Here is a 13,360-nt window from a genome sequence, read left to right on the forward strand (position 1 = left end):
AATTTTTGAACATTTTAAATAAAACTTGAACCAACAGCAGTGGTGTCTTCTGTAAGCTTGTTAGAAATGCGTGTTTGTGACCCCTCTCTGACCCAGGGCATTGGAATCTCTGGGACTAGCGCTCAGGAAACCGCTTTAACAAACTCTCAGTGATTCCTATGCACATTAAAAAAAAAATCTCTTTCCTTAGTTTTTTCTTTTTTTTAAATATTAGTCTATCTCAGAAGCCAGAACCATGTAAGTATTTTTTCCCTTAGTTTTTGATTGCTTTCTTGTAATGAGTATTCTTTTCATTAATTGTTACAGTACCTGGGTGAGTATCTGTGTTAACAGTTTTCTTCTTGTTACAGGTTTAGATGACTCATTCAAGTTTTGGCAGGCTCCATCTAGGATATCCAGTCAAGATCGTGATCCAAGCTCTCTCTCCACCTCAGAAACAACGGTACATGCAAAGAGTACATAAGTGCTTCATTTTGAATCTCCAAAAAATTTGAATTTGGGTAGTGGAGAGATAAGAGAATGGATACAAAGTATTAGCTTATGATAAAACAAGCTATGATTTATTCAAATAAATCTTTCCTTTCCAGTGTTATCTGTGCAAAATTTAGTTAGGTATTTACTTACATTATTGTATTTAGCCTGTACATCAGCCATATGTTGTGAATACTATTTTGCTTTTTTTGTCTGAGCAAGTCACTCAGAAGTTAACTTTGTGGTCAATAGTGCTGTAAGTAGTGGAGTTGGAATAGGGTTTGCTTTATTGAAGTATACACTGAATATCCTTTTAGTTAAGAGTTTTCAACTTCTTTCCTCCTTCTTTTGATAGTATAAAAGTGTCAAAATATTTATCATTGGTAGTAGAAAAGAACCAATTCTGTATGATTAAAAATGCTTCATTACCCTGAAATTGTGCTTAAGGACAAGGCAATATGAAGAAAGTTGACCCTTTCAAATGATTCCAGTTGGATTCTGATTTTTTTTTTTTTAGACAGAGTCTCACTCCGTTTCCTGGGCTAGAGTGCCGTGGCATCAGCCTAGCTCACAGCAACCTCAAACTCCTGGGCTCAAGCGATCCTACTGCCTCAGCCTCCCGAGTAGCTGGGACTACAGGCATGCGCCACCATGCCCAGCTAATTTTTTCTATATATTTTTAGTTGTCCGACTAATTTCTTTCTATTTTTTTTTTAAGTAGAGATGGGGTCTTGCTCTTGCTCAGGCTGGTCTCGAACTCCTGAGCTCAAACGATCCACCTGCCTCATCCTCGCAGAGTGCTAGGGTGTTTTGTGTATATGTTGTTTATGTTTCATTTTCCATGTTGCAACATTAGTGAATAATTTTCTTTACTGATTCATAGGTGGCACCTTCATTGGGAAGTGCTGAATTTCAACCACTTATGCCATCAACAGCGCTTTTACCTGAAGCCTCACATGACCAGTTTGTGGCTCAAGGTATCCTTTTAGGAAAACATTCTACCTTAAAAAGAAAAATTGACAAGTTGATCCAGGCAAATATTTTGAAAGTAAATGTCTAAAGAACAAAATATTAATGAAATAAAATACAGAACATGATGAGATAAATTTAGAATAAATATATGAGACACAAACTAAACAAATGCTCTTAACTAATTAGTGGAATTTGACTATCATATAAATGGTCTAATTGCCATATGGTTCCTTATTAGGTAAGCATAGGTATTTGCTATTTGAATTGAGGAACCAATAGATACTAAGGTGACTTAATTCCCCCCCCCCCCTTTTGGGAATACACTTAACTTTACCACACTAGGCCACTTGAAAGTGAAGAGATTCTGGTCTTAAGTATTTTCTAAGGCTGTGTTTCCATTTAAAAGCACACAAAATGTATTAAGTCTTTATTTTATTACAAATGCACAATGAGCAACCGAGGATTTACTTTTATTAATGGTAATATATAGATTTTACTCCTTGTATTAGGAATTGCTTCCAACTCTGCTGTGCTTCAAATTTTATATATTTTGAAGATTATAACTTGGCTTTTGTTAATTCTAGAGAATATATAGGTCTTATTCAGTAGCATTAAATTACTGACCTGAAAGGAATATGCTGCCTAAAAAGAAGGTAGTTTTAAACACTTGACAGATAACTATGCAGAAAAAAATGTCTTCTAAAACTTTTAGAAATACTTGCTTGAATATTTATCATAATATTCCAGTAATTTCCTAAATAGTGTTCATTTTGGTTTTTAGTAATTCATGTTAACAATATATGAAAGTTGTAGAAAATATAAATGTAAATAATATAAAAATTGTAGAAAATACTCATTTGATCTTGTTAAGAACAGAAGGAGCAAACTATGATTGTTTAAATGCCTAAGGACACAGGGCATGAAATTTAGTAATGAATTTCATAAACATTTATTTCTAAAAGCATGTTGAACTACTCTTTTTTTAACAGCTTTATTAAGATATAATTCACATACCATATGATTTACTCATTTAAAGTATGTAATTCATTGGTTTTTAGTATGTTCAGAGTTGTAGGACCATCACCGCAATCAATTTAAGGACATTTTTACCATCCCGAAAGAAACCGTGTATCTATTAGCAGTCATTGTCTATCTTCTCCCATCCTCTGCAGCCTAGACAATCACTAATTTACTTTCATTCTTTGTAGATTTGCCTATTGTGGACCTTTTATATAAAAGGAATCTTTTGTGACTGACTTATTTCACTGAGTATACCATTTTCGAGGTTCGTCCATGTTGTAGCATGTATCAGAACTTCATTTTTTTAATTGACAAATATTAATAATATTCCACTCTATGGATAGATCACATTTACCCATTCATCATTGGATGGACATTTGGATTTTGCCCACTTTTTGGTAATTATAAATAATGCTGCTATGAACATTCCTATACAGGACAGGTTTTTGTGTGGCTAAAGGTTTTTTTTTTTTTTTTTTTTTGGATTACTCTCCATTAAAATTTATTTTATTTGCAAGTATTTTGTATATTCATTCACAGTTTTACTGGTTGCTACTCATTTCATTGGATATATTTGACCAAAGAAAAAGCTTTTTAATCCTTTTTATTGAGCCTGCAAAGGAGTCTTTGAACAGTGTGTAAAGCATTAAATGTATAGTGTCGATGAGCCTTAAGACTAGAACAATTTTTTGTTGTTGTTGAATGTTTTCTTGAATTTCATCTCTTTAAAATAGTATTAAGATAAAATATGATTTTTTAGTGATAATGAAATTTTAGCTTCCTCAGCTGGAACATCTAGTGGCATTTCCCAGTGAAGCTGGTTAGTCCTTTAATACCTTGTTCTATTAATTCTTGATTAACCAGGGAATTAATTATTCCCTAAATTGATTTAGGACAGGATGACAAGAATGTTCTCAAGCGCATACATTAGGGCCACTTTAGATACCAACATTTTGTTTTAAAATTTAACTTCTGGCTTTTGTAAAAGAGAGATTTTTATGTTATAAGATATATAACTTTTTATGTTGTTAGAAATAAAACTTTTAATAGGAGCTCTTATAGCATCTACGCCTGCATTTGCTATACAAAGTTGAAAGGAATCATTAAAAAATAAAATTTTTAGTATATTTGAGTACTATGTATATATTTTAATATAAATAAATAGGATAATTTTCTCTAGATAAACTATAAAAATTTTATCGAATATATTGAAGGAGTTTGAATTTCTTTTTTTTTTTTTTTTTTTGAGACAGAGTCTCACTCTGTTGCCCGGGCTAGAGTGAGTGCCGTGGCGTCAGCCTAGCTCACAGCAACCTCAAACTCCTGGGCTTAAGTGATCCTACTGCCTCAGCCTCCCGAGTAGCTGGGACTACAGGCATGCGCCACCATGCCCGGCTAATTTTTTGTATATATATATATATATATTTTAGTTGTCCATATAATTTCTTTCTATTTTTAGTAGAGACGGGGTCTCGCTCTTGCTCAGGCTGGTCTCGAACTCCTGACCTCCAGCGATCCACCCGCCTCGGCCTCCCAGAGTGCTAGGATTACAGGCGTGAGCCACCGCGCTCGGCCCTGAATTTCTTAAATATGTGTCCTCCACTCCTCTTTTTTGTGGGTATTTTTTCTTCTATGTGCTTGCTTTCAAAATGCTGAAGACATATGATACATATTTTGTGAAAAATTTCACAAAAATTTCCCTGAAATTTTTCACTGAAAAATTTCCCTTGAAATCATTTGAACAATTTTCATTGGAGTTACCCAAATTTAATTTTCCCATTTTTATTTGGTTCAAAATATTAAACTTTTTTTTGAGTTTTACTTTAGAGAAAGCTAGTTTAGAATATAAATTGATATATATTTTCAATTTAGTTGCCAGTTTATTTTATAAAATTAAGAAGAACATTTGTTGCTTTGATCTCTTATTTCCAAGTTTTGAAAAAAAGGAACATACTGGTTAGTGTCATACCTCATAAGAAAATTGTATATGTTGTGTACGTTGATACTAGGCAGTGTACACTGCACAGGGTCTTTATATTCATTATCTCTTTTAATCTCACAGCCACTCTGGTTGCTGGTTTCATTTTCTTTGTTCTACAAATGAGAAGATATCTAAGGTCATAAAAATTACTAGAAATAGACCTCAGCAATTTAAAAGGGTGGGGGAAGAATAAAAGGTATTTAAATTGAAAAATTGTTACAAAGAATAGAACAGACTTAAAACTACTATTTCAAATATACTGGATGTTGCAGATGGGAATGGAATGAAATTGAAGTATAGAAATCATGAAAAACTGTAAGAGAAACAATTCTTTTTTTTTTTTTTTTTTTGAGACAGAGTCTTGCTCTGTTGCCCAGGCTAGAGTGAGTGCCATGGCGTCAGCCTAGCTCACAGCAACCTCAAACTCCTGGGCTCAAGCAATCCTTCTGCCTCAGCCTCCCAAGTAGCTGGGACTACAGGCATGTGCCACCATGCCCGGCTCATTTTTTCTATATATATTTTTAGTTGTCCATATAATTTCTTTCTATTTTTAGTAGAGACGGGGTCTCGCTCTTGCTCAGGCTGGTCTCGAACTCCTGACCTCCAGCGATCCACCCGCCTTGGCCTCCCAGAGTGCTAGGATTACAGGCGTGAGCCACCACGCCCAGCTGAGAAACAATTCTTAATGAAAATTTGTAAGAAAGTAGGAATTGATAGATGTTTTCTTAAGATAAAATATATATATATATACACCTTTGCCTTAAAGCAAACATCTTTCTCAATAGGGAAGCATTAGAAATATTTTCACCATATCCACTACTGTTCAACATTATATTGTAGGTATTAGGAAAGAGAGTTCAGTTAGAAGCATAAGAATTAGAAAAGAAGTAAAACTGTCTCTCTTTGCATATGATATATAGCATACCTAGAATTCTTTAAAGATTTAATGATAAAACTAATTTAAAGAGTAAAAGAATTTAGTAAGGTAGCGTGACATAGAATTAGCATACGGAAGTCAATAAATTTTATATATACGCATAGGCAACTATGAAGTGTAATGTGGAAGAAAATCATCATTTATAATAGCAGCAAAGAAGATAAAACATCAAGAGTAAACTTAATAAGAAATCTGCAAAACTCATAGGAGGAAAACTTTAAAATGCTCCTGAAAAACACAAAAATAGACATGAACAAGTGAAAAGACATCCTTTATTTTTAGGTAGGATGACTCAACATCAAAAAGATGGCAGTTCTCCCTACGTTAATCTATAGATTAAATACAATCTCAGTAAAAATATCAACAAACTTTTTTGTTGTTGTTGTTAAGGAGCCTTTTAAAAAAGGCTGAAGTACACTGGTGTGATCACAGTTCACTGTAACCTCTTGGGCTCAAGTGATCCTTCTGGCTCAGCCTCCTGGACTACAGGTGCTTATCTGTGTGCTCCGCTAATTTTTAAAATTTTTTGTAGAGATGGGGTCTTGCTATGTTGTCTAGGCTGGTCTCAAATTCCTAACCTCAATTGGTCCTTCTGCCTTAATCACCCAAAGTGCTGGGATTGCAGGTGTGAACCACCACACCTGGGATCAACAGACTTTTTTCTGGTGAACAAGATTTCATTCATATGGAAAAATTAGCCTGCAAAAATAGACAGGAAAATACTGAAAAAGGAGATTGGTCTCACCAGGCATCAAACCATACTATAAAGCATAATTAAATCAGTTTGTTACTGGCACATGAGTAAACAAATAGACTAGAAAATATATCCTAAATAATAAAAGTGACATCTCAGATCATGGGTGAGGCATGGATCTTTTAAAAAATGGTGCTGGTCACTGGCTAGCCATTTGAAATAAGATAAAATAGATCTATATCTCACATCATACATAAGAATCATCAGGGTTCTAAAAGTGAAAATTGAAATTATACAAGTAAAAGAAGAAAACGTGTATGGATTCCTTTATAAACTAGGCATAGGAAAAGATTTTTTAACTATGCCGCAAAATCCAGATTCAATAAGAAATTATTGGAAAATTTGACTACATAAAATTAAAATAAAAAATAACTTTTGCATGACAGAAAATATCATAAAGTTAAAAGACAACTGACAAACTGGCATAAATACTTACAACATAACTCACAAAGTCATATAAACATACAATATAAAAAGCACTTTTAATATTTGAGGGAGAAGAGAACCCAAAACCTCATGTAAAAGCAAAAGACATGAACAGATAATTCACAAAAAAGCCATAAAAGTAGCCCTTATTTTTGAATAAGTACAAATTAATACTACCCTGAGATACTTTTTCTGGGTACTTTTCCTTATCTATTATATTGCCAACAATTAAGAAGTATTGGCAATATATTCTGTTGGCGAGGCTGTGAAAAACAAGCACTTTTATACATTGTTAGAGAGAATGCAAATTATTAATATAACTCTTTTGGAAGGGAATTTGGAAATATCTAACAAAACTATAAACGTATTTACCTTTGATTCAACAATTACACTTCTAGGAATTTTCCTCTGATTCATCACCAACAATATAAAATACACATGCATATGATTATTTAATGTAGCATTGTTTATAAAATATTGGAAACAACCCAAATTCTAAGTAGGTGAGTGTTTTTTAAATAAACATCTACATAGAGGAGAACTATACAGCTATTAAAAAGAAGCAGGATATCTTTAAACTGATATGGAATAATTTTTAGGAAATATTGTCAGGTAAAGGAAGCACAGTGCAAAAGAGTATTTGTAGTTTATAGTGTTTAAAGTTTTCTCTTAATACCTTTTTGTGTATGAAAGAAACTGAAATAAAAAATATACGTGGGACTGGGTGCAGTGGCTAACACCTATAATCCTGGCACTTTGGGAGGCCAAGGTGGGAGGATTGCTTGAGGTGGCCAGAGTTTGAGACCAGCCTGAGCAAGAGTGAGACCTGCTCTATACAAAAAACATAGAAATGTTAGCTGGGCATGGTGGCGTGTGCCTGCAGTCCCAGCTGCTCAGGAGGCTGAGGCAGGAGAATGACTTGAGCCCAGGAGCTTGAAGTTGCAGTGAGCTGTGATGATGCCGCTGCACTATAGCCTGGGTGACAGAATGAGACCCTGTCTCAAAAAAACCCATAACCCCCTGCCCCAAAACATGTATTTCCTCATTTGTGCAGAAAGAAGAATAGAGGAAGGATTAACTGGAAACTGAGATTAGTGATGAGGATGAGTGGGAGGTAGAAAATATGACAGGATGGGAACAGGGTAGAAGAGATTGAAGGATAGAAATAGTAGCTCTTCTCTGCATAGACCTTCTTGTGTAGTTTGACTTTTATAATCATATATGTTTCACTTGTCAAAAAGAAAAATAAAATCAACAAAAATGGGAGAAAATAACAAGGAATACAAACAAATTAATCCAGCTGCATTTTGCATGAATGGCACTGAAGTGAGTGAGGAGCTAACCCAAGTAACTCTCGAGCATATTTTTAGGACTTTAGTCCTCAGACTAATGGCAAAGAGAACTATAAGCAAGTATTGAACTTAAGTTACTAGTTTTATTTTTTGCAATAGTATTAGTTAGCAATTCTGAAACTATGTGTTTCTAAGACTGGGCAAATAAGTAAATATACTGTCGATGATAAAAGCCAGGTGTTTTACTTTCATATAATGGAATTACAAATATGGAAAGAGGAAAGATATTTAATGGACTGTGTAAGGTTGGATTTGAATTGTAATTTTTAGTATGAATAATGATTTTTAATTCATAAATACAGATGTGTGTTTATATGCCCAAGTATGCATATATGCATACATACACGCACACACATGTGTTTTGTAGCTTAGAAGCAATGACACACCAATAGCAATATATACATTTAGTGCCCAAATCTTGGTTTCCAAATTCCATTCTCCACTTCAGGGAATCAAGGCTCTTCGGAACAAATATCCAATTTCAGGGCTTGAATTGGGAAAGAACAAGATGAACCCAGAGCATCTTGCTGTGCCAGAAAGTGAGAAAATGCTCAAAGGTTAATGGAGGTGTTAGCTAATGTATGGTATATGTACCTTGTTACTTTTCTAAAATCTGAAAGTATTTTGAACTTGGAAACACTTTTGGCTCCTGGAGTTTCAGAAAAAGAATTGTGAGCCATCTATTTGTTCCTTAATGTCTGAATGCTTGGGCACAAAGCCATATCTGCCCTTCCTGACTTTGTTCGTCTACTCTCACCCAAGGCACGCACATACATTCATGTACACACACAACATACATTCATATACATATATGTACACACACACTTGTGCCCACATGATGGAGGGCGGAGGTCAGGAATAGTAGGAGCAGTCTGACTCCCTGGCCTCAAGGTTAAGATGAGCTAAGCAGCTAGAAGAACTCCCCAGCCATCCATCTTTGTCATTTTCAGGAACTTTGCTCTCAGTATAAGAACTTCTGAACATTGTGCAATAGCCATAAGGTAAAAATAATTTTTATGCTTATTTTCAATAGGTCAGCATGGAACTACATCGCCGCGGCCTCCTCATGATTCATCCCTTTCTGCTCCCCTGCCCAAACAGTGTGCTTTTGTTACTCCATCTCTTCTTTCAGCAATGTGCAGCCTCTTGGACAACCTCTTGGTGACTTCTCCAAGAGATACTGCAAATGCTTTTCGACAGGCCCATCTCGTAGAGCTTCTCTGTAGGTAAGAGATAAATACTCCCAGGGAGGCATGGTAGTAGAGATGAGTTTACAAAAGCTGTATTCATGACTTGATGTAAGACTTCGTGTTTACTGAGAATATGTCCTTATTCTTTTTTGGGCTCATTAGACTCCAGGTTTTTGATTTTGCCAGAATTGTCTTGATAGTTTTTATATTAGGTCTATTAAAGTACTTGTATTTGTTTGTTGTCTTGACTAGGAAGGCTAAAAAAATCCTGAATTTTAAAATTCAGGGGTTCTAAACCATATTTGTCCTCCAGCACACTTAAGGAGTATGGTGCAGTCCCTTATTCTTAATGGATGTGGAGGAGTTTGGGTATTCATCTTGTGGTTATATCAGAAGAATATCACTGGGTTAAAAAATCCATTTGAAGTTATTTTGTTATGTTAAACGTTTCATCAGAAAGCATTCTGACCAAATTTAGGGAAATCATGATTTCATTCTTTGAGTTTTTATTACTCACTTATCTAGTATTAATGAGCCTCTGACAAAAGTTTTTCTGATTTTCTAATAAAGTATAGTAAAAAAGACTAGATGCTGAATTAAGGCTGACCTAAGGTTGAATTCACTTGTAAGCTACTAGCTTGCAACTTTGGGAAAATTAATCTATGGTGTGCCATTAGTGCCTATTTAATGGGGCTAGTGTAAGGATTAAGAGTGGTAATATCTGGGATACTCCCTTTAGTAAGTGTTACTTCTCTTTTCTTCCCGAAGTCCGGTTTATTCTAGTCAAGCATGTGTACACCTTCTTTTAACCACATATTCATTTGCATTGCTTTGCTTCTCTGTCTCTTTGCCTTTGAGCACTCACTATCTGAAATGTCTTCCTTGTCTTGCCAAATCTTAGTGCCTTCTCTTTCTTTTTGGGATATTAAGAAAACTCTAAAAAATATAAACTAGAAAAGAAGTATTCCTTGTTTCACTTCACTCTGTTGGGATTACTCCTTTAACATTTATAATATGCAATGAAGTATAAATTTGTTCTGATTTTAATATTGTTTCTTATTTTCCTTCTGTAATGCCTACTAGGATTGGAAAAGTAACTGTTAGTTGGTTGGCTTTCCTTCCTGGATGCTCCTGCCTTAAGAAGACCAAAATGGAGCTCTAGGAATATTCTTGCTTCTTAAGGGTCAGCTAAGAGTCTGATGTGTCATTGAGGCCACAAAGACATTAAAGGACCTTTTATGGCAAAGGCTCATCGTATTTCCATACCTGGTTTTCATATCTGACTTTAAAAAATTCCTGTTTGTTTTACTTTGTTTTTTGCTTTTTAAATATGAATGTATTTCCTAGCCTATATTTTTACTATTTTGATTAGGAAACTAACCACCAAGGTTACTTTTACTCTTGTTCGCTTTCCTTCCGAATGGGCTGTGTTACATTTTATTCTGCTTTTAATAAGGTTTCCTTAAAATTTTTTTTCAGAACTCTTTGCTTCTCACCTTTATCTGAGAAGATATTTCCTGTTTGAAGGTAATTTGGAATATAGTTTAAAATATTATGGGATATCTTTTTATAAACATTTTATTTACCTACAAAAATCCATTCTCTTGAATTATATTCCAGTTTACCTTCAAACTTCAAATTCTGATTTATTAATCCTTAGTAAGAAGGATGTCAGTCATCTAAAGGGTTTTTTTTTCTGTCCTCCCCAGCATTGCAGATACTACCCTCATACAGAAATGCATCCAGGAACTCAAGACCCCGCTGCCTGCATCACCTCCAGCTGAACACACTCAGGCTCAGGTAAGCGTCTCACGTATGTCTCTCGCCTAACGTCTGTTTGTGAGTTTGTTTGCTTTAAGTGTCAAAAATGTAAATTCTACCCAGGAGATACTAACCATAGGAAAAACATGAAAATTATACATGATATGATGAAGTTATTTGAAATAGATTACTTAAAATTTTAATAGGAGACATCTTTGGATGGTAGAAAAGAGAAGTGGGGTTTGAAGACAGATTCCATTCCTGGCTCCATCATTAACCAGCTATAAATGTTTAATTAGATGTGTAGATAGCTTTGTGTATTGCTTTAAAAAGGAGGACATTGGTATAGACCACCTTCTCATTCTGTGATTCTAGGCTATCTCTGTTATGTCTGTTATTTTCACTTAAGTTGAAGTTGTTAAAATACTTGGTAACTTAGTTATGTATATTTTCAAAACCCAGTCTGATAAGAATAAATCTATTTTTGTTCCTTTATAGATATTTACTGTTTTTAAGTTCTTGCCTATAGCTAGAGTCTATATGTAAAGTATGCTTAACAATTCCTCTTGTAGTTGTAGCTAATAGAAGCTTTATTTCAAAATCAAATTTTATGAAGGGCTATAAGATTTTTGGGGGGTTGATGAGTTAAAGGTGAACTAGACAATATTGCTTGCTTTGAGATGTTTCTGTGAGCTGTCTGACTAGGGCAGACCACTGTTACAAGGTTTGGGAACACCATGCTTGGGGTCTCTGAAGCACTTGTCCCAGTGCAGTGTTTTTATTTGAGCATGAGTATTGTGTAATGACTGTCTCCTCTGTTCTTCTGCTGTCCATTCAACAAATCTTTATTGAGTACCTACTTTATACCAGGATCTTCCCTAAGTGAATAAAACAAAGATCCTTTCCCTCAAGTTGGGAAAACAGATAATGAGCAAATCCACAAATGCCTGAGAATGGTAGACATCTCAGAAGACAAACTAAAGCAGGGGACAGGATGTGATGTCAGAGTTGGGAGGAGAGGGCTGTTCCACTTAGGGTGGTCAGGGAGGACCTTTCAGATAGTGACATGTGACCTGAAGTAAGTGCGGAAGCTCATCTTATGGCCATAGCAAGGCCTCTGAGATTGGGGAATGCTTGGCCTATCTAGGAAACAGTAAGGAGGCCAGAGTGGCTGGAGCAGAATCTGTGAGGGGGGATGAGGACAGAGGGGCACACAGCTCCTTGAAGGCAGGACCTTGTCTGCTGTTATGTGCCATTGTATCCTGGGTGTCTAGCGCAGTGCCTGTCCCATGGCAGCTACTTAGTCAGTACTTGTGCAGTGAATGAATGATAGCAGTAACAGACATTGATGGGTACTTGTTTGTGTTGATTAATGTAATCTTCGTAACAATCATATGAAGTATCATTAGCATCAGTCGTCATTTTATAAAGGAAGTGACTGAGGCCCAGAGAAGTGAGTACCTGTCCAAGGTCTCTCACACAATTAGGGGCAGAGCCAGATTCCACCCCATGCAGGCTGGTTCCAGAGACCACACTCTTAACCACTACACTACCTGGCCTTATGTAGATTAAAGCTTTTTGGCTATTGGTGCTTATGTTAGATCATTCACTCATTCCAGAAAATACTTGAGCCTCTGCTCTGCAGATTCTGTTCTAGGTGCTAGTGATAACATCCTTGAACAAAGCAGAGGAACATCCCTGCCTACATAGAGTCTATGTCCTGGGTTCAGAAGACAGAAAGTAAACAAGTAAATAAAATGGAAAGTATTTTATCAGACAGTGGTAAATGGTATGGAAAAAAATAAATGAGGATGGATAAAAGAGCGTGTCAGCAAGGGGAGAGGTTCCTATTTTTAGGTAGAGTGGTCAGAAAAGGCCTCATGAAGGTGATATTTGATCAGAGACTTGAGGAGGTGAGTATCTGGGGCAGAACTCTGGGCAGTGGGGTTACAGTCTGCTAAAGGTACTAGTTTGAAAGTTCATGGTTGGTTGGTATAGTTTTTGAAGAGTGTCATGTACAGAAACTCCTGTGCTAATATTTAATCTTGAATATGATGATATACAAAAGAATCTTTACCAATTCAGCTTTTCTCTCCCTAACACTTCTTATTGGCTCTTACCTGGCATGGTTTATCTATTTGTGGTAATACTTCATACATTCAGAGGTCAGACTTGTCATAATTTCAGTAATAGAATATGAAGGGAATATGAAATCTCAAAAAAGACTTCAGAGCAATAAGCAACTTAAATTTCACAGACAATTTGAGGAGTTTGTGACGTGTAGAGCAACCTATACTTTTATATAAAAGTAAATCAGCAGATTAGATAAAGGGAGGACATACTCATTAGGAGAAGTAGAACAGAAGAACTATTTTGGAGCAGTCTGAGACTATTTACCTCAGAGGCACAGAACCCTCCACAAATGTAAAACAGTCCCTGACTCCTAATTACATTCTTACAACCTCAAAATAAAGTGAGAGGAAAAGAGTGTGTGTG

At 35.5% G+C, this 13,360-nt stretch overlaps 1 protein-coding gene across 1 annotated transcript in view; it reads left to right on the forward strand.

Annotated features, from left to right (window-relative positions):
- The window catches only part of RTTN (rotatin), a 145,757-nt gene that overhangs the window by 95,019 nt on the left and 37,378 nt on the right, over positions 1-13,360 (forward strand). Inside the window, exons 34-37 of the mRNA XM_069467875.1 lie at positions 351-442; positions 1,355-1,448; positions 8,947-9,139; positions 10,813-10,903. Of these exons, the coding sequence (XP_069323976.1) occupies positions 351-442; positions 1,355-1,448; positions 8,947-9,139; positions 10,813-10,903 (470 nt within the window). The remainder of the gene's footprint in view (positions 1-350; positions 443-1,354; positions 1,449-8,946; positions 9,140-10,812; positions 10,904-13,360) is intronic.

This window comes from Eulemur rufifrons, chromosome 5 (genome assembly GCF_041146395.1).
Source record: "Eulemur rufifrons isolate Redbay chromosome 5, OSU_ERuf_1, whole genome shotgun sequence".
In the NCBI taxonomy this organism is placed as follows: domain Eukaryota; kingdom Metazoa; phylum Chordata; class Mammalia; order Primates; family Lemuridae; genus Eulemur; species Eulemur rufifrons.